The 26,743-nt window shown below is 45.0% G+C and overlaps 1 protein-coding gene across 3 annotated transcripts; it reads left to right on the top strand.

Annotated features, from left to right (window-relative positions):
- Nucleotides 1–343: 343 nt before the first annotated feature.
- On the top strand, nucleotides 344–22,695 carry LOC129079048 (UDP-glucuronosyltransferase 3A1-like). Of its 3 annotated transcripts, XM_054584015.1 has the most exons (8): nucleotides 768–790; nucleotides 1,730–1,810; nucleotides 2,908–3,009; nucleotides 12,945–13,059; nucleotides 15,233–15,755; nucleotides 17,779–18,010; nucleotides 20,298–20,517; nucleotides 22,212–22,695. In XM_054584015.1, exons 3-8 carry the CDS (start codon nucleotides 2,928–2,930, stop codon nucleotides 22,486–22,488), a joined length of 1,449 nt encoding a protein of 482 aa, XP_054439990.1. In that variant the 5' UTR covers nucleotides 768–790; nucleotides 1,730–1,810; nucleotides 2,908–2,927; the 3' UTR covers nucleotides 22,489–22,695. The 3 variants fall into 3 exon arrangements, with proteins under 3 accessions (XP_054439988.1, XP_054439990.1, XP_054439989.1); XM_054584013.1 differs by lacking the exons at nucleotides 768–790; nucleotides 1,730–1,810 and adding an exon at nucleotides 344–637; XM_054584014.1 differs by lacking the exon at nucleotides 768–790 and having other exon boundaries at nucleotides 1,529–1,810.
- The last annotated feature ends 4,048 nt before the right edge of the window (nucleotides 22,696–26,743 follow it).

Raw genomic sequence — 26,743 nt, 5'->3', positions numbered from 1 at the left:
GAATACACACTATTTCAGAGAGCAGTGTCCCTTAAGCTTGGGACACTGGCAGACACGTTATGCAGGTGCCTGTGGCACTCGGGGCTGGACAGGGCCGCAGGCGTTGAAGGGAGTAGTTAGCAGGAGGTGGAGTACCTTAAATTCAGGGAAGTGTCCCTCGAATGAAGGTGAGGCTCAGTCACTGTGAAGTCCCTCCTTTTCCTGGTTCAGAGGGTTTCTGTAGGGAGAGTGTGGTTATTACGTGACACAGAGTGGTTAAGGGTCAACTCCCTAACCCTCCCTCCCGATAGCTGTTCCCGATTAGGGAGGGTAAGGGCAGAACACCCAAAGGGGTGTGCACCAAGGGAGGAGGGACAGTGGACCAAAGGGAGCGCGCGGAAGGAAAGACAGGCAGAATCCTCCTCCAAGTTCTTCTCAAGCTCCCACAGGCGCCTTTCCTTCCCTGCCCGCGCGCCTCTGTTCCAGGCGCACAGGCCCCTTTGCGCACCGCGCGGGTGAGGGCGCACAGCACAGGCCCGGAGCCGCTGCTGCTGAGGAGCAAGCATGGCAGGGCTGCTGCCGCTGCTTCTAGCTGGCTTCCTTCTGCCCGGGCTCCTGCTCTCAGAGGCTGCCAAAATCCTAAATGTGGCCTTTCTGGGTGAGTGTTTGGCCAAAGAAATCTGAGATGAGGCGTGTCCTGGGGAACCACGCCAGGGCTCTGGCAAACGGTGTTTACCCTGACTAGATAGACGGTCATTCCATGTGGTTTTCCAGGAGGGGCAGGTCGTGTCCTTGGCTGGAGGATGAAGCGGTGGGTGCCTTTGTGGGGGCGGAGAGGTGCCTCTGACCCTTCACCTCCAGAGGACAAGACAGTTGTGGAGAAAAGAGAAGTACCCTTCTCACTCTCCTCCTGCTCAGAACGCTCGCCGGGGTGATGCGGGCCTGCGGACAGGTGTTTAGATCCAGCCCAGTGCGGGGCCCGCTGGGCCGCAGACTCTAAAGAGCAGGCTGGACATTCAGAGGCTCATCTGAACCCCGGGGGCGGGCGGAGGGCAGGGCAGCAGCGACCAGTGGGGCCTGGCCAGCATTTGTGGGTCCGTGGGGGTCTGGGAGAGAGGGTAGTGATTTTAACCAGGGGAACTCCGGAGACTTCACCCGGCCTGAGGGGTGCCCTTTGGACCTGCAGGTCGCTCCCATGCCCCCTTCCCATCAGCCCTGCTGCTGGAATGGTCCCGAGGACGCCTCAGACTGTTAATTCTGCATTTTGTGGTCTCAGTTTTGTTTCCTTTTGCACCAAAGTGAATAGAAATTAAAAGGGAAACATATATCAGGATAAAGGGGTCATCCTAGACTGGGGCTCCCCCAAGGCTTTATTTTGATAGACAGTGGGCGGGCTCTCTTAGGTAACCCATCCTTTAGATGGCCAAGAATTAGGGGACCTTGGAGCTGAAAGGAACCGTCAGCCACCTAATTCAGTCCCCACTGTGTTTTCCCAGAGCAGGAAACTAAGGGCCTGGGGAGAGAGGGGCCTGTGTCAGGAGCACGCCAGGTCCCAACTGGCACACACCTGAGTTGCTCAGACTTTCATACCCCAGGACTCCCCTCTCCAACCTTCCGCTCTCACGCCCTCTTCTGTGTGGAGCTCTGAAAACCACTGTGTAAGAAGCCACGTAACTCCATTCCATCTGAAAATGAAGCAAACGAGCTTCCCACTTCTTGAAAGTACATGTTCTCCTGCCTCAAATTCTAGAGAGAGCTGGTGAGGTTTGTGAGGAGCTGGAAGCCTTGTCTTCATCCCAGGATGCACTGGGGCTCACTGAGACGCTCTAAGGTGGGACACGTGTGTGCTAACCACCTACTTTCTGGTTCTCAGGTTTTGCATGGATTAAATGTGGGCACAAGGTGTTGGAGATTTGTACTTTGTATAATCCCCTGTTACTTCAGACTATACAAGTTTGGGTATTAAAAAAAAATCCCTTAGAAATAGTTACATTATTTCTCTAACACTCTACCCCTCTAATGCTCATCTCTAAACTCTTGGCGTTTGCCATCACCTTCCCTCCTGATCTTTCTCTGCTGCTGGAACGCTTAGCTTCAAGCACAGGCCCTATGTTGGAACTGGTTCTAGGAGGAGGCATTGATGTGATGGCACTTATACCTCCCTTGAGGGTCAGTCTTCCCTTTCCTTAGGATCCCAGGGTTGTCCGAGGATGGATGGCATCCCAGCCTCTCTCGCTCATAGGTGTGGAGTCCTGCAGGCCCGCCCTATGAACCCACAGTTACCCTGAGTGCTGTAACTCAGTTCTGCGAACTCCACTCTCCGGCCGAGAAACAGCCTGCCAAACCCTGCAGTCTCATGGGGTTTGGCTCTAAGGGGTGACTCCACATCCTTCTGCTCCAATGGCTGTTGCTTAGACATTCAAGCTCCAATAGTTCTGGCTCCTATGCAAACATACTTCCAAAGAGAAGGATTTCAGAACTAGCTCTCCATCGATTGTTAGTTAGGAAGCATTCACACTCACGTGCATAGCACTGGGCCAGAACTGCTACCAGCGCAGTTATTTCTTTAGGGCATGGTATCTCCATAAAACCCTGGCTAAAATGCAGCATGTATGTTAGGATTAGAAACTCCTTAAGGCCTAAACCCTCAGAAACCCATCACACTGACATGAAGACCGTGAGTCAGTCCCAAGAGGGAATATTTGCTGGAAGTTTGCCATAGGTGAAGGATACGGGCCGGTGGCTCTGGGTTGCCCGGGCTAGGGGCTTAGTCAGATGGAGATGGAGAAATTGACAGGTGAAGTTCATCTCCTTTGCTCAATGTCATCTTTCTGTTTCCCAACCCCTCCTCTTCTGGATTTATCATCCTATCAACCTCAGAACTTCTATTCTCATCATGACAAAAATGAAGTTGTTCATCGTTCCTAGGGGGAAGCCATCATCTACTGATGGAGCGGATGTCTCAGATTCTTCAAGATCATGGGCATAATGTCACTTTACTTCACCCGGGAAAAAATTCAACCATATCAGGTATGATTTCCCATTAATTCTTGATATCTTCTACTGCAGGCAGAGGAAAATAATGACTTTTTCATAGATGGGCTTTTCAAATAGTTTGAAAAATCTAATTGGATTGTAAGAATGAAAAGTTGTGTGTGTGTTCGTGTAAGTGGTTAGAAAACTTCTTGAGTTTGTTGACTAGGATTCCACACGCCATAGTCTCATATTTTTCTCCCTCACCTGAATAGCTACTCCATTCCAAGCAACTTTCTACATTATTACAGAGTCTTCTGGTAAATGTTTCTTTATAATATGACTTGAAAATATGTTGAACAGCAGTGTTCAGCCATATAGATTTTTAAGAGGTAAACATCATTTGTCTTTTGAGAAAGCTTTCTCAGGGAATCTCTTATCTATGCAGCTATGATAGGAATCTAACATTGAGGTGATCTTGCTGTCTTGAAAATTCAGTGAGTGCTCATAAGTTCATGAATAGTGATGTTGGAAATTCTTAATTGAGTCATTGAATCCAAAGAATTTTTAACTACGATAAGCTTATAAATCTTATCAATTCTTCTCTGTTGACAGAGAAGAAACAGCAGTCCAGAGAAATTAAATGATTTACCCAAGGTCTCATGGCAAGTTAATAATTATGCTGAGTACAGTTAGGACTTTAAGCTCTAGATTGCTTAATCTGAAATATTGGCCAGGCCTTTTTTTTTTTTTTTTTTTTTTTAAGAAAATCTAGTGTTAAACAGCATCTTTGGGGAATAAAACTCTCACAAATGATAAAACTTCAGTGACTTCAGGTTTTGTTACTGTTCAGATTGTTTTAAAACAATATTTTTTTCTGTGAAAACTTCTAAATGTTTTATTGTGGTAGATATCCATAACGTAAAATTGAAAATCTTAACCACGTCTGTGTACAACTTAATGACCCTGAAGGTCACTCCAGGTGTTGTGCAACCATCGCCACCACCCATCGGCAGAGCTTTCTCATGATCACAAACCGGAACTCTGTGCACATTAACTAGAAACCGCCCGTTACCCGTTGTCCTCCTCCCCTGCCAACCGGTACCCTATTTTACTTCTCTTATAATTTGACTATTCTAGATAGCGCACATAAGTGAATTTATATAATACAGGGTAGAGTTACAGTTGTTCATGCGGAAAATAATACAATAATTAATAAATGATGATACAGTAATAAGCCCTGTGTTTTACGTATTCACACATTAAACCTACTTTTGCTCAACCCTGTATTTCTCCTTTTCTGTTTGTCTTGTTTTACTTAGCATAATGTCTTCAAGTCTCCTCCAAGTTATAGCATATATCAGACTTTTCTCCCTTTTAAAGGCTGAATAATATTCCATTGTATGTATTTACCACATTTTATTTATCCATTCATTTGTTGATGGACATTTGGGAATTTTCTTCTTTTTTTCTCCCTGTCCCCCTCTCCCACCTCCCTCCCTCAATCCTTCCTCACTTTGGTTTTGACCATGAGTCCTTGCTATATGTTCCTTGACTTGACCCTTCCCTTCCTTTCCCCCGCCCACCCCTCCCTCCTTCCCTCTTGACTCTGTTGGTTTCTTTTTTCTTTCAATATTGTTGATCATATTTTCCTTGCATCTTTGTTTTGTTGGTCAGGTTCCACTTAGAGGTGAGATCATATGGTATTTGTCTCTCACCCCCTGGCTTATTTCGCTTAGCATAATGCTCTCTAGTTCCATTCATGTTGTTGCGAAGTGTAGTAATTCTTTTTTTTTTTTTTCTTACTCCTGTGTAGTATTCCATTGTGTAAATGTGCCATAGTTTTTTGATCCAATCATCTACTGATGGGCATTTAGGTTGCTTCCAACACTTGGCTATTCTAAATTGTGCTGCTATGAACACTGGGGTCCTTAGGTTCCTTTGAATTGGTGTTTTGGGGTTCTTAGGGAATAGTCCCAGCAGGGGAATCACTGGATCAAAAGGCAGTTTCATTTTTAGCTTTTTGAGGAAATTCCACACTGTTTTCCACAATGGCTGCACCAGTCTGCATTCCCACCAACAGGGTACTAGGGTCCCCTTTTCTCCACAGCCTCACCAGCACCTGTTGTTTGTTGATCTGTTTATGATGGCCATTCTGACCGGTGTGAGGTGGTACCTCATGGTGGTTTTGATTTGCATTTCTCTGGTGGCTAGTGATGCTGAGCATCCTTTCAAATGTCTCTGGGCTGTCCGTATGTCTTCCTTGCAAAAGTGTCTGCCTAGGTCCTTTGCCCATTTTTTAATTGGATTGTTTGTCTTCTTGGGGTGCAGTTGTGTGAGTTCTTTATAAATTTTGGAGATCAAACCTCTATCTGAGGTATCACTGGCAAATATATTTCCCATACGGTTGGCTCCCTTTTCATTTTCTTGATGTTTTCTTTAGCCATGCAGAAGCTTCTTGTTTTGATGAAGTCCCACTTGTTTATTCTTTCCTTTTTGTCCCTTGCTTTATGGGACATGTCGGTGAAAATATTGCTGCGTGGGATATCTGAGAGTTTCCTGCCCATGTTCTCCTCTAGGACTTTTATGGTGTTGCGACTTATATTTAAGTCTTTTATCCATCTTGAGTTTATTTTTGTGTATGGTGTCAGCTGATGATCAAATTTCAACTTTTTGCATGTAGCTCTCCAGCTCTCCCAACACCATTTGTTGAAGAGGCTATTTTTACTCCACTTTATGTTTATGCCCCGTTTGTCAGATATTAATTGACCATATAGACATGGGCTTATTTCTGGGCTTTCTATTCTGTTCCACTGGTCTATGGGTCTGTTCTTGTGCCAGTTCTAGATTGTTTTTATTATAGTGGCTTTGCAGTATAGTTTGATGTCCGGTATTGTGATCCCTCCTACTTTGTTTTCCTTTCTCAAAATTGCTGCAGCTATTCGAGGTCGTTTATGGTTCCATATAAATTTTTGAAATGTCTGTTCTATTTCTGTGAAATACATCATTGGTATTTTAATCGGGATTGTGTTGAATCTATAAACTGCTTTGGGTAGTATGGACATTTTGGTGATATTAATTCTTCCAATCCATGAACATGGTATATGCTTCTATTTATTTGTGTCTTCCTTAATTTCTTTCTTAAATGTTGTATAGTTTTCTGCATACAAATGTTTTACCTCTTTGGTTAAAGTTATTCCTAGGTACTTTATTTTTCTTGTTGCTATAGCAAATGGTATTTTTTTCTTAATTTCTTCTTCTTCTATTTCATTGCTGGTGTACAAAAATGCCTTTGATTTATGAATATTGACTTTGTATCCTGTTGTTTTGCCGAATTCACTTAATTGGTTGAGTAGATTTTTGGTGGAGTCTACAGGGTTTTCTATGTACACTATCATGTCATCTGCAAACAATGATAGTTTTACTTCCTCCTTTCCTATTTGGATGCCTTTTATTTCTTTTTCTTATCTGACTACTGTGGCTAGGACTTCCAATACTATGTTGACTAGAAGTGGTGAAAGCGGACATCCTTGTCTTGTTTCTATTCTTAGTGGGAAAGCTTTTAGTTTTTGCCCATTGAGTATGATGTTGGCTGTAGGTTTTTCATATATGGCCTTTATTACATTGAGGTATGCCCCATTTATTCCCATTTTTCTGAGTGTTTTGATCATAAATGGGTGCTGTACCTTATTGAATGCTTTTTCTGCATCTATTGAGATGATCATGTGGTTTTTGTCTTTCCTTTTGTTTATGTGATATATTACATTTATTGATTTGCATATATTGAACCATCCTTGCATCTCTGGGATGAATTCCACTTGATCACGGTGGATGATCTTTTTAATGTATTGCTGGATGCGGTTTGCCAATATTTTGTTGAGGATTTTAGCGTCTGTGTTCATCAGTGATACTGGCCTGTAGTTTTCTTTCTTTGTGGCGTCTTTATCTGGTTTTGGGATTAGGGTGATGCTGGCCTCATAAAAAGAGTCTGGGAGTCTTCTCTCATCTTGGATTTTTTGGAATAGCTTGAGAAAGACAGGGGTTAGCTCTTCTTTAAATGTTTTTTCATAGGTGCTTTTGTGTGCCGGGAGTTTCTTGATTACTGCTTCAATTCCCACAGCTGTTATCAGTCTGTTCAGACTTTCTGCTTCTTCTTCTTTCAGTTCTGGAAGATTATACTTTTCTAGAAATTTGTCCATTTCATTGAAGTTTTCAACTTTCTTGGTATATAATTTTTCATAGTAGTTTCTAACAATCCTTTGTACTTCTGTGGTATCAGTTGTTATTTCTCCTCTTTCATTTCTGATATTATTTATTTGGGTCCTCTCCCTTTTTTTCTTGATGAGTTTGCTTAAAGTCTTGTCAATTTTATTTATCTTTTCAAAGAACCAGTTGATCCTTTGACTTGTTCTTTTTGTCTCTATGTCATTCAGTTCTGCTTTGATCTTGATTATTTCCTTCTTTCTACTTGCTCTGGGATTTATTTGTTGTTGTTTCTCAGTTCTTGAAGTTGTAGGGTTAGGTCATTTATTTGAAATGTTTCTATCTTTTATAGGTAGGCCTGTATTGCTATGAACTTCCCTCTCAGGACTGCCTTTGCTGTGTCCCATAGGTTTTGGACTGTTGTATGTTCATTTTAATTTTTTTCCAGAAACTTTTTGATTTCTTCTCTTATCTCATTATTGATCCATTTATTGTTTAATAGTGTGTTGTTCAGTCTCCATGAGTTTGCAAGTTTTTGAGGTTTCTCCTTGAGGTTGATTTCCAGTTTCAAGCCCTTGTGGTCTGAGAAAATGATTGTTATTATTTCAATTTTCCTGAGTTTTTTGAGGCTTGCTTTGTGTCCTATCATGTGGTCTATCTTTGAAAAAGTTCCATGCACATTTGAAAAGAATGTGTATTTTGCTTCTTTGGGATGAAAGGTTCTATGTATGTCAGTTAAATCCATTTGATTTAATGTGTCATTCTGCTCTACAATATCCTTGTTGATGTTTTGTTTGGAAGATCTGTCCATTTTTGACAGTGGGGTGTTAAAATCCCCTACTATCAGTGCGTTGCTGTCTGTATCTTTTTTGAAGTCCTCCAAGATTCTCCTTACATATTTGGGTGCTCCTATGTTGGGTGCATATAAGTTTACAATGTTTATGTTTTCTTGATGGATTCTTCCTTTAAGTATTATAAAGTGTCCCTCTGGGTCTCTTTTTATGGCCTTTGTTTTGAAATCTATTTTGTCTGATATAAATATTGCTACCCCTGCTTTTTTTTCTTGCCCATTTGCTTGGAATATTTTTTTTTCCACCCTTTACTTTCAATCTGTGTATGTCCTATGTTCTGATGTGGGTCTCTTGTAGGCAGCATATGTGTGGGTCATGTTTTCTTATCCATTCAGCTATCCTGTGTCTTTTGATTGGGGCATGTAGTCCATTTACATTGAGAGTTATTATTGATAGAAACTTATTCATTTTTTCCCTTTGTACCTGTGTTTTTCTCTTTCTCACTCTTTTTCTTCATCTTCTTAAACCAGTCCCTTTAGCATATCTTTGTAGTGCTGGTTTGGTGGAGACGTATTCTTTTAGTCTTCTTTTGTCTGGGAAACTCCTTATTTCACCTTCTATTTTACTTGAGAGCCTTGCTGGGTACATCATTCTTGGTTGTAGGTCTTTGCTTTTCATTACTTGGAATATCTCTTGCCATTTCCTTCTGGCTTGCAGTGTTTCTGTTGAGAAGTCAGCTGTTAGCTGTATCAGGGCTCCCCTGTATGTTATTACCAGTTTCTCCCTCGCTGCCTTTAGGATTCTCTGTTTGTCTTTGATATTTGCCATTTTAATGATGATGTGTCTTGGAGTGGGCCTCACTGGGTTCCTCTTGAATGACGCCCTCTGTTCTTCCTGGACCCTGAGACCTTTTCTCTCCTCAAATAGGGAAAATTTTCCATCATTACTTTTTGAAACAGGTTCTCTATCCCTTGCTCCTCTTCTCCTTCTGGTATCTCTATTATGTGGATATTATTGTGTTTCAGGTTGTCCTGCAATTCCCTGAATGCCTCTTCATTCTTTTTGAGTCTTTTTTCCATTTCTTGCTCTTTCTGGGAGGTTTTATCTACCTTGTCTTACAGCTTGCTGATTCGATCCTTTGCTTCATCTAGCCTGCTTTTGATTCCTTCCACTGTGTTCTTCAATTCAGAAATGGTATTCTTCATTTCCTCTTGTGTCTTCTTGATAGTTTCTATGTCCTTTTCCAGGTTGGTATAGTTTGCAGTAAGTTCCTGATAGTTTCCCTGTAGTTTCTCATAGTTCTCTTTGAGCTCACTGAGCTTCCTTAGAGCCATTGTTTTGAATTCAATATCTGGTAGTTCACTTGCCTCTATTTCATTTAGCTCTCTCTGTGGGGATTCCTCCTTTCCCCTCATTTGGGGGGTATTTCTTGTCCTTCCCATTATTTGTGAGAGTCTTTTATTTTTCCTTCTGCTTCAATTGATCAGTCTTGATTTCCTGACTTTGTGGATTAAACTTCCATGGTAGTAGGTGGGTCTTTTTATTTATTTATTTATTTATTTATTTATTTATTTATTTATTTATTTTCTTTCTGGGTCTGCCTCTGATAATGTCAGCTGTTGACCCTGTCTGACCTTAGGCCATTTGTTTGAGCCTTTCAGGGATCCACTTTCTGTGTCTGTTTCCTGCAGTTGTTAATCTAGTCACTCTGCCTTCAGCTGTCAGGTATAGGTACCACAAGGTGGGCAGTGCCTCCTGAGGGTGGAACTATCATGTCCTTACAGGCTGTTGTCACTCAAGGGAGTGGTCTGCCTGAACAAGATAGAGTCCGTGGAATCCGGAAGGAGTCAGCACCAGGATCCCCCGCACCCCCACGGCTACTCCCTTAGTTCTCTCCCCAACGCCTCTGCCTCCAGTCTCTCTTTAAGAGTCTCTAGGCAGCTCTGTGTCAGCTTTAATTTTAAAGATCTGTGGAGCAACCTCTTGTCCAGTGGAGCGAATTCTATGACACACCCAGGAGATCTACAAGGTGCTTGAGAATTTTATCAGCAAAAATACCACCAGTTTAGACAGGAATGGACAGAGAGGGGATAGCAGGAAAGAAGGCCATCCAACTTTCCAAAAGTAAGAAACAGGTTGATAAGCTCTTCCACTGTGAACTCCTGATTTCTTTCATGAAGAACAAAGTACTCTAAGGGTGAAGCAGTGAGTCCACAGGGTAGAGCTTTAAGCTCACACAGCTGCAGGTAAAATCAGACAGGATTATTTCTAGTCCTTAAAACCTAATATTATTTACCCACTTGCATGTCAAAATTTCTGAGGACTGGTGACTCATTTTTTTCCTTCCATTTATTCCATTTGTAATAGTAATGTCAGTAACTGGTATCTTATACCTGTCCCAGTATTGTTTCTTGGGAGCAGATAACTTGTTTCTGAATTAACAGACCCTCAGGTGGAGAAATTTTGCGCCTGAATAGATCACACTCAGACTCTCACTCATACTTGATTAAGTTATAAAGACAGTGTAATGGGGGACTTTTGAGCTGATGCTATTTCGATGAGATTTTAAAACTGTGAGTTGATGGAGAGATTCTGTGTTATGTTCTCTCTCTCTGTATGCTGAAGTTCTCACTGAGGTCATCTATTCTCCCGCGCGCGCAGAACATCTTTATTACCACTGTTTTGAACTCTTTATCTGGTACACTGCTTGTGTCAGTTTCTTTTCGTTTTTCCTCTGGGATATTGTCCTATTCTTTTGTTTGGGACATACTTCTTTGTCTCCTCATTTTGGCTGTCTCTGTGTTTGTTTTTGTGAACAATCTCTCCCAGGCCTGAAAGAGAGGGCTTGCGTAGGAGCTTCTTCTTTGCGGGCTGCGTGTGCTGGGTGTCTTCGGCAGTCTAGCTGGAGGGGAGCTGCAGCTGGCATAGGCCTGGGCTGCAGGGAGACCTGGGGGCGAGTTTCATGAAGCCTGCCTTGGCCGGGTTGTTGGAGGCGAAGCAGGTGCAGATTGTGGGAAATCCTGGGGGAAAGCTTTACGAGGGCAACTTAGTTGTGTTGTAATGGGAGCCAGCTCAGGCTGCCGAAAGACCTGGGGTTAAGCTAGACCAGGGCCACCTTGGCAGGCTGCCATGGTCTTGGGGTCTGGGATACACTGAAATGGCCTTGGCCAGCTGGCAAGAGCTCCCGAATTGAGCTACTATCCATGTGAACGGGCGCCTCTGACATTGTTCCCGCCATTGCCGTCCCATTTGACTGGTGCTCTGGGGTTATCAAATGGATTTTCTTCCCATGAAATCGAGGCGCCTTTTATACTACTTCTTTCTTGCCGTATCCCAGGGTGAGCAAGTCTCTGTGCAGGCCCCTGAAGGACCTCTCCCTGCGGCAGGTCAGTGTGCTGGGGATGTGGTTCCCACAGTGTCACCTCTCGGTCTCTCCAACCCATTTCTGTATGGTCTTTCATTTGTAGTGCAGGGGCTGTTAAGTCAACCCTCTGTCCTTCTTCCGAGGGAAGTGCTCTGTCTGTAGGTGTAGACTCTGTGTTCATGAGAGAAGGTGATTCAGGGTCTTCTCACGCCATCATCTTGGACCGGATGCCCAGCCTTGATTCTTGAAAGTATCAGGGATATAGAGGACTTAAACTAGCCAAACAATTTCCAGGAATTTAACTGAGCTACTTGGCCTTGAGCTCTGTGCGGGGGCAGTGGCATATCCTTTTGCATGGGCTCCTTGGCGAATGTTTCTCTGCATTGAATCAGTGTGTCCAAACAAGCTCCTTGGAGGAGGGTGTGCTCCAGGGGATGCCATACCCCTGCTCCTGGGGAAGTTGGATGTGGTTAAGGTCTTGCCGACAAAGATTGAGGCCAACGGTAGGGTTGTTGAAGTACCACATGAGGAGCCGGTTAAAGGTCCATTCCAAGGTGAAGGCCAACTAGGGAAGCAAGCCTGTTAACATGGGTACGGAGCAGATCATATTATCCAAATCTTCAGTTTCAAAGTATTTTCCAGTGGGCACTTGGATACTGGACACTTTGGACACTTTGAAGTAGACAGTTCAAAGAATGGAGCATGCATTAATCCATTCTCCGTCCCTACACACAATTTGGTTGGATGCCATGACTGAGGAAGGAACACAGGCACTGGGAGTATGAAATGATCTACTCAAATAATGAGGATTTTTTGGCGGAGCAGCACTGTCTCCCAAGCAAAACTGAGAAATGGCTTACCAGAGCAAGGAGGAAAGACTGGCTTGAGTTTTCACTGTGGGTAGTGGGTTGGGATGGGGTGAGGGTTCCCCCTCATTGCTCTGACTTGCATGGTTTGAAACTCCCACAAGGGACAAGGAATAGAACACTCAGACTTTCTTACCAGTTTTCCCAGATGGCGTCCAGAAGAGGGAGGGCGAGATAGGGCCTGAGATTTGTCAGCACTCGATGTCAAAAATAAACTCACATTATATTACACGTGAGTACTGGGGGCCGGCGGGGAGAAGCCAAGTTGGTAAGTAGAGGTACAGAGGAAAGATTTTAACGAAGCCATTTAGTACTTTTTACTGAAACAAAATACGATTTGGCTGTATGAATATAATAGTGAAAATAAATTTGTCTACAACAGAAAGAGCAGGGACTCGAATGAAAGAGAGCTGTATTTAAATAAACTCTTCCACTTTCCGTGTTTGCAGCCTAGACTAATTATCTTAAACTCAGTTAATTTTCTTTTCTTCCCTCAAAATGAGACAAATAACTATACCTCCAATAAAATCTTTTAATAGAAGCTTTCATTACTTGAAATAAAAAACCACTTCTGAAGTGTTGTAAGGTTCTCAATAAATGTTTTCAGTTTATAAGATTGAATGAATGAGAAAGCAAACCAAACAATAATAGTTCAAAAGGCAAATATTCAAGTAAATGTAAATTTATTGGAACAGATGTTGATATCATCATGCTAATGTTAATCTTATTATGTGACGTATTTAACATTATTAAATGTTGTTTTTCTAGATTTTAAAGATGTGGAAAAAACATACAAAGTTATCACTTGGCTGCGACCTGAAGAGTTTAACAAAGAATTTGAGAAGTATTTTGATTCATTCCTGAAAGACGCTATGGCTGACAGGTAATTTCTTTTATTATCTGAATCAAAGAAATACTGCTAGTGATACAAATTAATGGATAGATGCATGGATGCTTAGATAAAGTTTATAAAAAAATATGGATAAATGGATGGATGGGATAGATGATAGTTGATTGGGTAAACAAGTATTTCACACCAAATTATCCTGTCTACTCACCGGAGACTTTCATGTACTATGTATTGTTCCTCTTCCACCATAAACGTAAGTGTATTTCTGTAGAAAGTCTGGATTGTTCCTTCTGGGACCTGCTTGCGATCTCCCAACACAGAAACATAGGCACCTCAACCTCTTATTGTTGGTAGGAAGCTCAGAGCTAACGTTTGCCACATACTTTTTATTCTTTCTTTTAACATATATATTTATTCATGAAGGGAAGACTTATGAATATTGATTTTCTAGTAGTTGAACATTGGGCCATGTCAAGTCCTTTTAAATAGCAGTCAACCTCATGCAAATAAGACATGAAGCCAATTCCTTGTGCTTCATCTGGAATGGAAAGGAACACATAACTCCTTAATCTTAGACATAGAAGTGGAAAGACAGAAATCCATGTCTCCCTTGGTTAACTACAGTAGCCTCTTATTTTCTTTCTTTCTCCCTCCCTTTCTTTCTCTATTCCTCCCTCCCTCCCTCTTTCTCTCTCTCTTTTTCCTTTGGAAATTCTACTTACTGGTCACCATCTGCTCAAATCAGACTTTTCATTTCATTTAATATTTTTTTATAAAATCTTTTTTTTTTCCTATTCAAACTGAAGGACCCCAGTCCCTCCTGTATAGGTGTGATCTAACCTATTCACTTGGCATTTAATCTATCTGGCCTTGCTGGTTAGTTATATATTTTAGTTGTTTTGTATTTTGAGGACATGCTTTGTCTCTTCTCCCTCAATTTAATATTTTTAAGGACAGGAATATAAGTAACCACACATTCTTGAACATGTTTTATATTTTAAATATGACTTATGAACTGTATTCTAGGAATTTTTATAGCATCACTGAAATTATCCAAAATCTTTGGCAACCCCTCTTTTTGTTATGGGAAATCTTAAAAATTGGGATAATTTTAGTGAATCACTTTCATCGTGTGACTTGCAGTTGATGCTAATGATCATGCTGACAGCTGCACATTGCTCATGAGTTCTCAGCCCCTGGGCCTCCTCTGTCCGGGCACCATGGTGCAGTGGTGAACAATTGCAGGTGTGCACGGGGGTTGATTTTCTTGATTCTCCATGCAGCCACAGACCCCTGACGTCTTGAGCCATTGCACCTGTTACCTCTGGAGCTTAGAACGTAGATGGTTAATTCTCATCTATTTTCCTGTATGTGGTACAAACAGGAAACAGGGTCATATTCTACAAGGAAATGATCGGAAAGCATTGCAAGGAGAAAGGTCCCTGGGATAACCCCTCAGGTGAAGTCTTAGTTATGTATCAGTAAAGCTTTGCCTCTATCTTCTCAGGATGCCGCTGCGAGTATTGAAGTGGAATGAAGTGTTTCAAAATTAGGCTTTTGAAAGTGCTTAACCCATGGGCACAGGAAGGTGCAATTCCCATTTTTAGCTGAGAGTGTGTGTCCTAATATGACCAAAGAGTCCCTTAGGCGAGGTGATCTGTCATATACAGAATACACAGTGATTTTCAAAATTAGCCTATATCGTCAGTATTTAGGGGACTATGTCATTAAATCACTGGGACAGTTTGGCTGAGTAAACAACGAAATCACACACAATAAGTTAGTATGCAAACGAAGGTTAAGGGGAACATCACTGAGTATACCAAGAAGAAAGAAGTCTGCGGCGTCTGCTACGGCCTGAGAAAACACCCAGAGCAAGCATCCCAACAGGATGATTTATTTTCAGTTAACGTAACTCGGCTGTGCACAGGAGTTTCAAGAACTGACTGCCCAAAGACACATTTTCTAATGAACTGGGGCAGGGAGTGCCTGCGATTTGGATTGAATGGGAAAGGCGAGGGGAGGGTTAGGGTTAGGGTTCAGAGGGACAGAGAAGAGGGTGTTGGGGGTAGATGGAATAGGATGGCGGCTGCTAGGGGAGCCCTTGGTGACCTAGGATGTTTTCTTTAGAGCCCAGCATTCTTTTAGGCATTGTGAAATTAACACCAACAACAAACGCTGGTCATTTATTTGCCTTCTTGTACAGATTTGAACACATAATAGAAATGATGCAACTGCTGGGGCGTCAGTGTACTCATTTTCTCAGAAGCGATATCCTGGATATCCTAAAGAATGGGAACTTCGACCTGATGACGTTGGACAGTTTTGACTACTGTGCTTTGCTGATTGCTGAGAAGCTTGGGAAGCCATTTGTGTCTATTGTGCCCACCACGTTCGGTACCGCAGACATTGGGCTACCAAACCCTCTGTCTTACGTGCCGGCATTCCAGGCCTCGCTAACAGACCACATGGATTTCTGGGGCAGAGTAGAGAATTTTCTGATGAGCTTTAGTTTCTTCTGGAGTCAATGGCTGATGCAATCTACGTTTGACAATACCATCAAAGAGCATTTTCCAGAAGGCTCCAGGCCAGTTTTGTCTCATGTGTTGAAGAGAGCAGAGTTATTTTTTGTTAACTCTGACTTTGCCTTTGATTTTGCTCAGCCTCTGCTTCCCAACACTGTGTATGTTGGAGGCTTAATGACCAAACCTGTTAAACCAGTACCACAAGTAAGTGAAAGCATAGCTCTCCATGGGTTGCATGCAGAGGTCTGCAGGGGAGGTTTGGTGGTTGCCCCACCAGGCAGGTCCTGGGACTGGTAGGATGCAACTAGTGAGGTGCCTAAGGCACACTTTTTAAGGAAGTACTCACATATAGGGTCATGCAGGTACACTGTTAGGGCTGGCACACCCTTTACATTGAGGGCCTCCTTAAACGGTTTGCTTAGGGTCTTCTCTAGCTTCACTATAGCCCTGCCTGTTGGGGTAAATCTCTTAATAGGCTGGCATTTTCACGTGCATTTTCTACGAGCAGGAAGTATGTTGTAAGCATCTGTCACATGCAAGAATTATTGAGAGATGAGCTCACAATGAAACACACAGTGCTGTGAGCACCACAGTGTAACTGAGGCGGATCCTGGGGGCCGACAAGAGCTGCAGGCGTTATCTCTGGCAGCACCAGCCCTAGAGCCCTGGTTCCTAACCCCACCCAGCCTCCTGATTGGATGGACCTGGGTCAAGCCCGGACTTTGGAAGTTGTAAAGCAGCTCAGTCAGTTTGAATGCATATCCTGGACTCAGAATCCCTGCCGCAGAAGTTTTCAAAATGAAGGGGAGCTGAGATAAGTGCCCTGCCCTTTGCCTCTTAGCACAGGGTTGCTGTTTAATGGAATTTATCTGATATAATATCTTTCCACCTGGAGGCAGTATGAGGATCTCCATTTTATGAGGAGACAGAGGCTCAGGTGCTGTAAGCAACTTCCCCAGTCCCCATTCATTCCTGGCACTGAAGCGTCCATCCTCCTCTACTGACCTTGCATCAAGTGACCAGGAAGCATTGGAGAATGACCCACGGGCTGGATGGGCTCTGAGCTGGTGGTAGGATTTTCTAGGCATGGAGCTAGGAGGGAAGGCATTCCAGCTGGGGAGAAGGAGAGGCCCTCAGTGTCGAGGCAGAAGTTAGATGCCCACAGTCCAGGGTCCCTGGCTGGGCCAGAGAGCAGAAGACTCAACTACACAGTTGTAGTCGGGCCAGACGGCAGGACGATGGGAGGGTGGCCCAGGCTCTGGCCACGGCAAGGGGCAGGGAACTGTTAGGCAGGAGCGTGGTGGGAGTAAGGGTAGTAATGGCTGTGAGGTGGCAGGCTTTAACTAAAAAATGTGTCCCTTCTCTTTTCCAATTTTTACATTATGTTGCTTTCATAGTTATAAAAGACAACAAGGTTTTTGTCAAGTGGTCCTTTGAGATGGTAAATCAGGCCGTGTTATGCTGGAGGGCATCGATTTAATAGGATGAAGGTCTGGGATCTGGGGGACCATCACAGATGTAGAGAGAGTCAGGGTCTAAAGAAATAAGGCAAAACTTTGTTTAAGCCGAGATTACGGTATTAGGTCACACCCTTCCTTAGGAACTGCATGGGGGACTCGAAAGAATAAGGTGCCCAAGGCTGGGGCTGTTGCTTTCTAAAAATCTTCTCATGCGGATATATTGTGTAGTCACATGGATGAACTACTGAGGGACAAAGTGAGTCACAAAGAGCAGTGACTGAGAATATCATGGCGCACTAAGCACCGCTGGTGAAGAGCCTCCCCTGTCCTGCGTCTATTCTCCCCTGTCCTGCTTTGGACGCCAGCCACCTTCTCCCCGCCTCTCTCCTCCAGTCTCCTGATGGTCTGCCTACCTCTGCTGAACCAACAGTCCCCACGAGTTACGTTCCCAACATGACCGCCCCTCGCCTGGCTTTGGAAAACTCCCAAGTAACCATGTAGCAATGGGCTGAAACTGAGCAGAGGGTCTTGGGCTCTGATGCTAGCATCAGGTTTTCAAAGAAAAAAGATGCTGCCACCAACAGAATAAATATGAGCCCAATACAGACCGTGCAAACTATCCCCAGGGCTATGATACAGCTTCAGGACAGTGAGCTCCAGGAATGACAGAGGGCCTGTTAATAAATAGCCTGACTTTAATTTCATGGGGGCTTACGCTTTTGTGGACAGATTTTGTTCACCTCCTTTCCCCTCTTACCTCTCTCTAGGAATTTGAGACATTCATTGACCAGTTTGGAGACTCTGGTTTTGTCCTTGTGGCTTTGGGCTCCATTTTGAGCATTACGCAGACCCAGGAGATTCTTAAGGAGATGAACAGTGCCTTTGGTCAACTGCCTCAGGGGGTGATATGGAAGTGTAGTCCTTCTCAGTGGCCCAAAGATGTCACATTGGCAGCAAATGTGAAAATCGTGGACTGGCTTCCTCAGAATGACCTCCTGGGTAAGGGCTACCCAGGTGTGCTTCTCCCTTCTCATTTATGTGTGCTTAGGGCCTATCTGAACTCTGAATGCTACCCGGGTAACCCCATCTGAACCAGAAGGAGCTGCTGTTTGCCAGAGGTAAGTGTCCAGATCGTAGAAACTTGGCAGGAGCCAGCTGGAGTTCTTGGGGAATTACGCTATACTTCCAATGAGACGAGATGGCCAAACAGTCATCTCCCCTTCATTCTTTTTTATCCCAGGCCTGACATTGATAGCCATCAAAGTCACCTTGACCTACTGCATTTGGTCTTGATCAAGGTCACCCAGAGTCCAAAGCAACCCGTGACTCTGAGAACACATAGCAGGGTGCATGTTGCCACTACACGACGGGGGACCCTACGAACCTGGAATCATCTTCCGGAGGGCGGGTCCCTTGCAGTGCAGGCTTCCCCTGCTACCTGAGTGTCCTAGGAGCCCGTCTGCATCAGCGTGCCAGCTGGCATTGCTGTGAGAGGCTGCGTTTGGCATCAGTGAAATTTTTTTGAAGACTCTTTCAACGGGTCTGCTCGTCTCATGATGGGTGACTTACCAGCACACCTGCCTACACTGCACTGAATGCTCAGCAGTTTTTTTTAACCAAAATGACATGACCCTGTGTCCCACCCTTCTTATTCACCTGATCTTTCCCTGAGCAACTTTTTTATTTTTATTTACTTATTTTTTTGCTTTTGTTTGCCCCAATGAAAAAAGTCCTCAGAGGGAAATGTTTTGCCAGTGTGGAAGAGGTGAAACAAAAAATGGCAGAAGCACTAAAGGTATCGAAGTTGATGAGTTCAAAAACTGTTTTGAGCAGTGGAAAAAAAATGTCTCAATAGGTGCACGGCATCAAATGGACGGTATTTAGAAGGTGACTGAAGTTCAAACATGCAAGAATAAATACACAATTTTTTATAAATAAATTCCCCCCTCATATTTAGTGGCTTCATGAGCACCTATACATCCATGAGATCTCACGTACACACACACACACACACACACACACACACACACACAGTCTACTCCTCCACACACAGATACATCCTCCTAAGATACTAAGACTTGAGCAACTCATACCTTCACAACATTGATGCCAATAGTGTCTCTATGTTGTGCCAAAATATCTGACTGACAATCTGAGCAACCTCGTAGCCAGTTATTGGACCCATTGAATCTCTAGTACCAGAGAGTTCCCTCATGCCCTTCCCCACAAAAGATTTTCTTTGTACTCAGTGCTGCTTAGAGACTCCTCACAGCTATAGCTGCTGAGTGAATCAAAGACCGATAACCAACATATGACTCAAAATAATCTGTGCAACTTAAAAAACATATTCCTGGGGCCACTTCTGCAAATGCATTTCTTTAAGTCTGGGTCGGGGCACAGTGACTCTCATTTCACAGAAGAGACAAGAGATTCTGGTGCACATCCCAGCTGAGCGGCACAGACTGAGACAAACTCTTCATTATCAACTGTCATTTTAGTCAGTTCTGAAAGGAGGGTGGGATGGAAAGGCTGAAACTGGAAATACTGAGCTATAGGGCTCAGTTTCTGCTTTCAAGGGGCTTCTCATATATTTGAGGGGACAACACATATAGTGCACGTTTTACGGGGGCCACAGGAGTTGTGATGTCAGTGAGTGTGTCAGGAATTCAGAGAAGGAGGGAAATTAGGAAACTTGGCAATTAAGAAAAGATTCCTGGGGGGCGGGGTGGGGGAGAGAGAGAGAGAACAGACATGAGAACCAAAGACAAACATCGGGTGGGTAGATATGGATGGATGGATGGACACATGGATGGAGATACAGGCTTTGTTTTGCACTATTCTCTAGAGAATTCCTTGGCTGTGTTCTGGTTTAGGAAAGGGGTCTCTATGATAGACTCCTTTCACACAACAGCATGTTCAACCTGTGGCCCATGGGCCATGGGCCACATGCAGCCCAGGATGGCTATAAATTATAAATCTGCTTAAAACCCTTTTTTTTCCTAATCAATTTTAATTAGTGTTTGTGTATTTAATGTGTGACCCAAGACAACTCTTCTTCCCGTGTGGCCCAGAGATGCCAAAGGGTCGGGCACCCCTGCTTAAAAGGCAAGACCTGGAATGTTGTATGTTGGAACATGTACCTTGAATGTGTCTCAAGCCAAGGCATCTTTACAATGTCCCCAGTACATCTTGAGATCTGTGGATATATTCTTTTGCTTTTGCTGCCTTCCCTGGTGTTTTGAACCTTGTCATCCTTAAATGTTCTTCTCTTTCTCACATGCAACAGCTCACCCTCGTATCCGTCTTTTTGTCACCCATGGAGGGTTGAACAGCATAATGGAGGCCATCCAGTATGGCGTGCCCATGGTGGGGGTTCCCATCTCAGGAGACCAGCCGGGGAACATGGTCCGAGTAGTAGCCAAAAAGTTGGGCGTCTCTCTCCGGTTCCAGCAGATCAAGGCTGAGACATTGGCTCTGAAGATGAAGGAAGTCATTGAAGACAAGAGGTATGTAGCCGTTGGGGCTTGTGGCCTTATAGGCTGAATGAAGACATCAAAAATGGACACTGTGAGGGTCTTTTATATAAAAGCTGAACCTTACAGGACACGGAACAATATGTGTGTGATGCTAACAGCTGGCCTGTGTCCTCTGAGAGCAAGGCTAGGCCATTAATGTTGGATGCTGAGGACCGTTTTCTCCCTGATGGGTTGTGAGGAGCCTGAACTGCTTACACAGGGTCTCCTTGCAAGGCCTTTATTTTGCGGGGCTTATTGTAGAATTCTCTGACTGAGGCAGGAGGTGTCCTTTCTGTCCCCCAAGAAGCCACCTGTTCCACACCTCAGGCCCTTTGTCTGACACTCTCCCTTCTCTTCTCAGGGTTGCCCCCTCCCTGACACGCAGGCCTCGTCTCTGACGCGCCCCTCAGAGTTCGTCGGCCTGACAGTCCCCACCAGTCTCCTCTCCCGTCCCCCCAACCTTAGTTCATTACTCCCGCTTTACACTGCTCAGGGTCTGACATCACTCTATTGCTTTACCCCTTTTAATTTACCATCTGTTCCCCGACACTGGAAAGCAGAGATTCAGTTCCCTGAAAACAGCAGTGGGCGGCTCGTTTTCCCACTTTGCTCCCAGGGCCCTGCACAAGGGCTGCCACAGAGGAAATCCGAGTGAATTGCTGTTACATGAGTCAATAAAAAGGGCCCATGGACTCCCTCTGTCAATTCCGATCCAGCACAACCATGTCACGCAAAGAGGCAAATAAAAATTTCTTTATTATAACTAAGCAGGACTGAATAACTTAGAGTTTCAAGGGTACGATCCTAAAACAAATCTCAACACTTAACACATTACCGTGCATGTAGGAGACCTGGATGTAGTTCCTGTTGGATGACAGAGAGACAACCACATAGCGTGTGGTTCTTAGACCTAGAAAAGTTGTTAAGCTCCAGGAGTCTGACAAACTCAGACATTGTATATAGATTTGGTATCTTACATGTTAAAAATGTGTCGTTTCTGATGAATGAGTTTGTTACTTTCATTGGATTTTCAAGGACCTAGGCCCAAGGGGCCATGATCCACTGGGCTCTGTGAAGGGCCGCATGGGCTGGGCTGGTCCCCAGACACTCTGTGTCAGGACCAGCTGCGTGGTTTGTCGGGTCGGATGTGCAATGGACACGTGGGGCCCCTTGTTATTAAGTTTAAGGGTTTCAAGATGGCGAGAGCAGAGAACTAAATAAAGCACAGGATCTAAGCGCGGGACCCTGTGTGGATATGCAGCCACAACCCCTGACGCCAGGGCAGATCAACGTGATGCTCTGATGGGACTGGAAAGTAAAGGCATTACTCTGTCCGTAGTCCCTAGAGCCACATTTGGCACCTAGTGCAGACACCGGCATAAAGTAGCAAAATAGGTTGTGTATCTATCTATCTGTCTGTCATCTTTACATCATGTACAACTCTCTTGTTGCATAGCATAAGCCTCCTTGTCATAGACTAGTCCTTATAGACTTGGTTGCTTTTTTTATACTTTAGCACTTTTAGCGCTAAGCATGGATCTTTGCATGTAAGTATCAGTTTGAACTTTTCAAAGGGAGCCAGGTAGACAGTGTCAAGGCCAGGCCAACAACTTTTCTTTGAAATGGAATGTCTTCTAAACTTCTGAGACCACATCAGTAACGCCCACCTCTGTCTCTGCCGACAGGTACAAATCGGCAGCGGTGGCCGCCAGCATCATCAGGCGCTCCCACCCCCTGACCCCCGCCCAGCGGCTGGTGGGCTGGATCGACCACATCCTCCAGACAGGGGGCGCGGCGCACCTCAAACCCCACGCCTTCCAGCAGCCGTGGTACGAGCAGTACCTGCTGGACGTCCTCTTGTTCCTGCTGGTGCTCACCCTGGGCACCGCGTGGCTCTGTGGGAAGCTGCTGCGGCTGGCGGCCAGGTGGCTGTGTGGGGCCGGGAAGCTGAAGAGGGCCTGATGCACAGCGCAGACTCGGAGGGGGGTCGGGGGGCCACCGGCGCTTCGAAGACTTACCCCAGCACAGGCCACCCCCGTGGCCCCTCACCTCCACCAGAACCGCGGCACAAAGACTGTCTCGTGCTGTTTTCTGCCTCTGTCTGGAAAGTCTTATGAAGCAATCTTGGGCTGCTTCTTTAAAAAAAAAATTATGGTAAAATAAAATATCCATCACATAAAATTTACCGTTTTAACCATCAAGTGTTCATTTCCTTAGCATTGAGTACGTTCATCTCTTTGTGCAGCCATCACTACCATCCAATTCCAGAACTTTTTTCATCTTCCCAAACTAAAATTGTGCACTGATCAAACAGTAATTCCTCCTTTCCCTGACCCCCTGCAAGCCCAGGGAACCTGTGTTCTGCTTTCTGTGTCTGTGAATTTGACCTTGGCTCTTTGACTTGCCCTTCCCCCATGGTGCCCTCTACCCTGATTCACACCTTCACTCGACAGCCCCACCTTCCTCCTCCCTGTCCTCAGACATGGTGCTCTCTTTCATTCTCCCTGCCTGGGAAATGTGTCCCCTTTCCCTCTTCTTCCTTTTTACACTTTCGATGACTATGACAGAAGATGTTTGGCCAATTCTTCCCCATTGGGCTTACCTCTTGTGTCTCCTTTCCATCTTGTTCAAAGCTCAGGAAGCCCATCCTCTCCCGCAGCGAGGCCCGGGCAGCCCCCTCCTGCAGAAGCACTGCCTTTGCTGGGGGCTGGCGCCTACCTTCATGCCACAGCTGGATGCCGCGTGTCCCACTTTCCACAGGCCCCCTCTCAAGATCCCCCTCTTAGAGATGTGGTAACAGGAACCTGAGGGCAGAGCTGGGACCTCCACGTTAGGCTTTGGGGCCTCAGGTCCAGTGGCCAGGGTGGTGCCCGAGACTTTCTTGATTTAGGAAGCATCCCCTTTGCCATGTAGTAGAGAATATCCCTACATGTGGTGAACCCTCAGGGATGGCATTCAGCTCCTAGTGAGAGAGGCAGGGGAGGTCATGATCTAATCATGCTGGAGTTTTTGATGTGTTTTCTCTTCCTTCGAAAATGCCTGGAGGCGGGTCATTGAGGGTTGGTGTGGTGGCTCATTCTACCGTCTGCAGCCTCCCTTCTCCTCCTCCTCCTCTCCCTCCCTCTCTTCCTCCTTATCTCCTTCCCCTTCTTCTTTCCCTCCCCTCACCCCTGTCTCTTCCCCTCCTCCTTCTCCTTCTCTTTCTCCTCCTCCTTCTCTTTTTTTTTTGACTTTTTAATCTTCCTGTCTAAACTACTCTGGGATAGGATATGCTGTTCTCATAACTATTTTACCTTCAATGATTGTGTCCTTATCCTTGCTTTTGCATTCTCAAATGCATTTCAATTCCTCCTTCCAAGTTTCAAACGTGCGGCACCTAGTGGATTAAAACATAGTGAAGAAAACAGTAGACACGTGGGACGGTGCTGGAAGCCATAGCATTTGACTGCTTGACTCTGAGGTTGGAAACACATCTTAAAATAATCAAATGAAGAAATGAAGCACCTCCTGCAAGCAGTCCCTCGCCAGCGTCAGGGAGGAGTTTCCCGGTCACATGTAGAGCTGGGCGCCTGGTGTCTCCCCAGGTCAGTGAATTCTCATGGTACAAGGATGTCACATGCAGTCAGAAGTGTGCCATGCTGCAGAAGTGTGCATGTATAGGCATGTGTGTGTGTGATATAACATTTTATTTCTGCAGTTCTTATGAAATCTATTACACTGGTCTCCAGCAGTAGTTCCTTGAGGGATAGACATGTGTTGTCATTGGAATGAAGAGCTGGGATTTCTTCCCCTCATAAGTAACACGGGGACCTAAGGATGAGGCTTCCAGGCTGGTAATTTTCCCATTCCCACTGCATCATTCTTCCTGAACATCTGGTAACCCAACGTGACCAGCTCCAGGCCTGGGGCTTCCTAGGTGTTTCAGCCCACCTGTGAGATCTGACCAACAGCAGCCAGTGAGCCCAGTGACACCTCTGGTGCTGTTCCTCCCACAGCCTCCCCAGAGCAGGCTGCCGGCACGGCCTTGGGGATCCTGTGGCCTAGGCAACCTGGGAGTCTGGTCCCATCATCCCCTGATGAAGATCCTTTGCTGGTTCCATCTCAGGCTTCTGCGGTTTGCCTCTGGCTACCTCTCCAGGCACATCTTGAAAATTTTGAAATAGAACCCCACCCATAGGGTTAGTTGATTTTTGACAAGGGTGCAAAGAGAATTCAGTGTGAAAGATACAACTGTTTCAGCAAATTGTACTGGAACAATTGTATATCTGCATGGGATTTGATCTCCACTTAATAATGTGCACAGAAGACATTGCCTATGTCTTCATACCATACTCAGAGACTAACTCAAAGTGTGTCATAGACCTAAAAATAAGTGCTGAATATATAAGAATTCTAAAAGAAAGTCTTTCTAATTGTCTGGTAGGCATACGTGGAGATGGCACCCTGTCAGCGTGCAGATGTGGAGCAAGAAGGAGGACACTCCTGTGATTATACCTGCCTGCTCCCCTGTGTTGTGCTTTTAAGTGTCACCTGCAGTGAGCCATGGAGACAACAGAAGGGCAGGAAGGCATTGCCTGAAAGAATTAAGAGAATTTGTTGAACATTCTCTTATAAAACCTGTGAGGCAAGTTCGGATGCCTTTCTAGAAACCAAAGAGTTGCCAGCAAAACTTCTAGCTGGCTTCTCTCTCAGGGAAAACAGCGTGGGCTTTCACAGTCACTGGACTTCCTAGGCAACAGGCTTGTAAACTTGAGGAAAGGCCAGGCCAGCAAAGGGACTGACATTGACCTCAGCCAATCAGGCTGTGAGTCTGCTGCAGAGATCCCAAGCCATCCAATTGGCAGGAAGAAGGTAGACCAGGAGGTATAAGGATAGGTAAGAGGGAGGAGGCAAAGGGGAGGGGAGGGGACCTCTTCCCAGATGCAGGAGACAGCGTCCATAGTTTCAGTTCCAAGCAACTGGTGGCAACAGGTTAGCATTCAAGGTAAATCAATATTTTAAAATTCACTATGTTGATTTCATCACTTTGTTTTGTTTTAGACTAAATAAATACATACATACATACAGAGAGAGAGAGAGAGAGAGAGAGAGAGAGAATAAGTTACTTTCTAGAAAGAAACTGTAAAGGTTGATGAGGTTCTTGGCTGTCAGTCTAGGGAGGGAATAGCTTAGCCGTAGGACAGGCTTTTGTCCTCTGGGAAGAGGTGCTGAGATACAAATGTGCAGGATAAACTTCACTCAGTCAAGGGGAAGGAAGTAAACATCACCAAGCAGTCTCTGTGTAGTGGGTACCTGAGTGTGAATTGTTTGGGTGAACTGCTCTACCTAGCTTATATGACCACTGCTAAAACTCAGCTTCAGGAAGGTTAAATAGGGAGGAGGGAGGTTGAAAAGGGAGGGCTGAGGAAGAAGGTGCTGGAAAGGATGGGTACAGATGATGTGCTGAAGTGTCTAGAATGGAGAGGGAAGGAAATACCTGTGAGAAGGAGGCAGGTAATGGGTATGATGGAAATGCAGGGTCAGGAGGCTGGAGGTTTCATAAGGTCATAAGCCCCTGTGGCTGGAACAAAACTGAAAGGTGACAAAATGTGACAGATACTCTTGGAAAGGCATGTGGAAAGCGCGAGCAGAAGGAAGTGGTAGAAATCAAGGCCCTCCAGAATCTCACGGCTACGTGGATGGATTGTCGGTGATCTCTGAGGTTTCCCAGGATGGTGGGGACACTTGGCTTGGAGACGGCATCTCTGAGGCAGGATCCAGGGTGTCAGGGGTTTAGGAAGGGACAGAGAATGGGTCAGCATGTGGTGGTGGCATTTCAGAGGCTGCGAGCTTCCTTAGTACTTAGAATTTGGGGTAGAAAATCCCTTTATCTGGGAAGACTGCAGAAGTAGAGTTTCTTACACAAATTCAGGTACGAAATAGGATAAAGACATTGTACCAAGGAGCCTCTTGGCAGGAAGTGGATGGTACATTCAAAAGTGATGATGGAAAAGAGAAGGCGTGGGTAGGGCTAAGGGATACTGATAAAGAATGAGGAAGCTCGGCAGGGCTGCCACAGTGAGGAGGGAAGCTTATTTTTAGGCCCGAAGGTTCCAGAAGAGGAGCAGTTACGTGTCTGTAGGGAGGGCTGCCTTTGGTGAAAGATTGTGGTCACCGGCCACCGTGGTTCAGCAGAGGGGAAGCTTGGAACATAAATACTCCAGCATCTTGCTCCTCC

The sequence above is a fragment of the Pteronotus mesoamericanus genome, unplaced genomic scaffold (genome assembly GCF_021234165.1).
Source record: "Pteronotus mesoamericanus isolate MK-2021 breed Mesoamerican mustached bat unplaced genomic scaffold, CSHL_Meso_final contig_75, whole genome shotgun sequence".
In the NCBI taxonomy this organism is placed as follows: Eukaryota; Metazoa; Chordata; class Mammalia; order Chiroptera; family Mormoopidae; genus Pteronotus; species Pteronotus mesoamericanus.
This window is presented reverse-complemented; position numbering and strand designations above follow the sequence as displayed.

Excerpts from the sequence above, each read along its gene's own strand:
- LOC129079048 (XM_054584013.1), top strand. The coding sequence starts at position 544 with ATGGCAGGGCTGCTGCCGCTGCTTCTAGCTGGCTTCCTTCTGCCCGGG. Across the intron at positions 13,060-15,232 it reads AAAGACGCTATGGCTGACAG|ATTTGAACACATAATAGAAA; the intron begins GTAATTTCTTTT and ends CTTCTTGTACAG. Across the intron at positions 15,756-17,778 it reads CTGTTAAACCAGTACCACAA|GAATTTGAGACATTCATTGA; the intron begins GTAAGTGAAAGC and ends ACCTCTCTCTAG.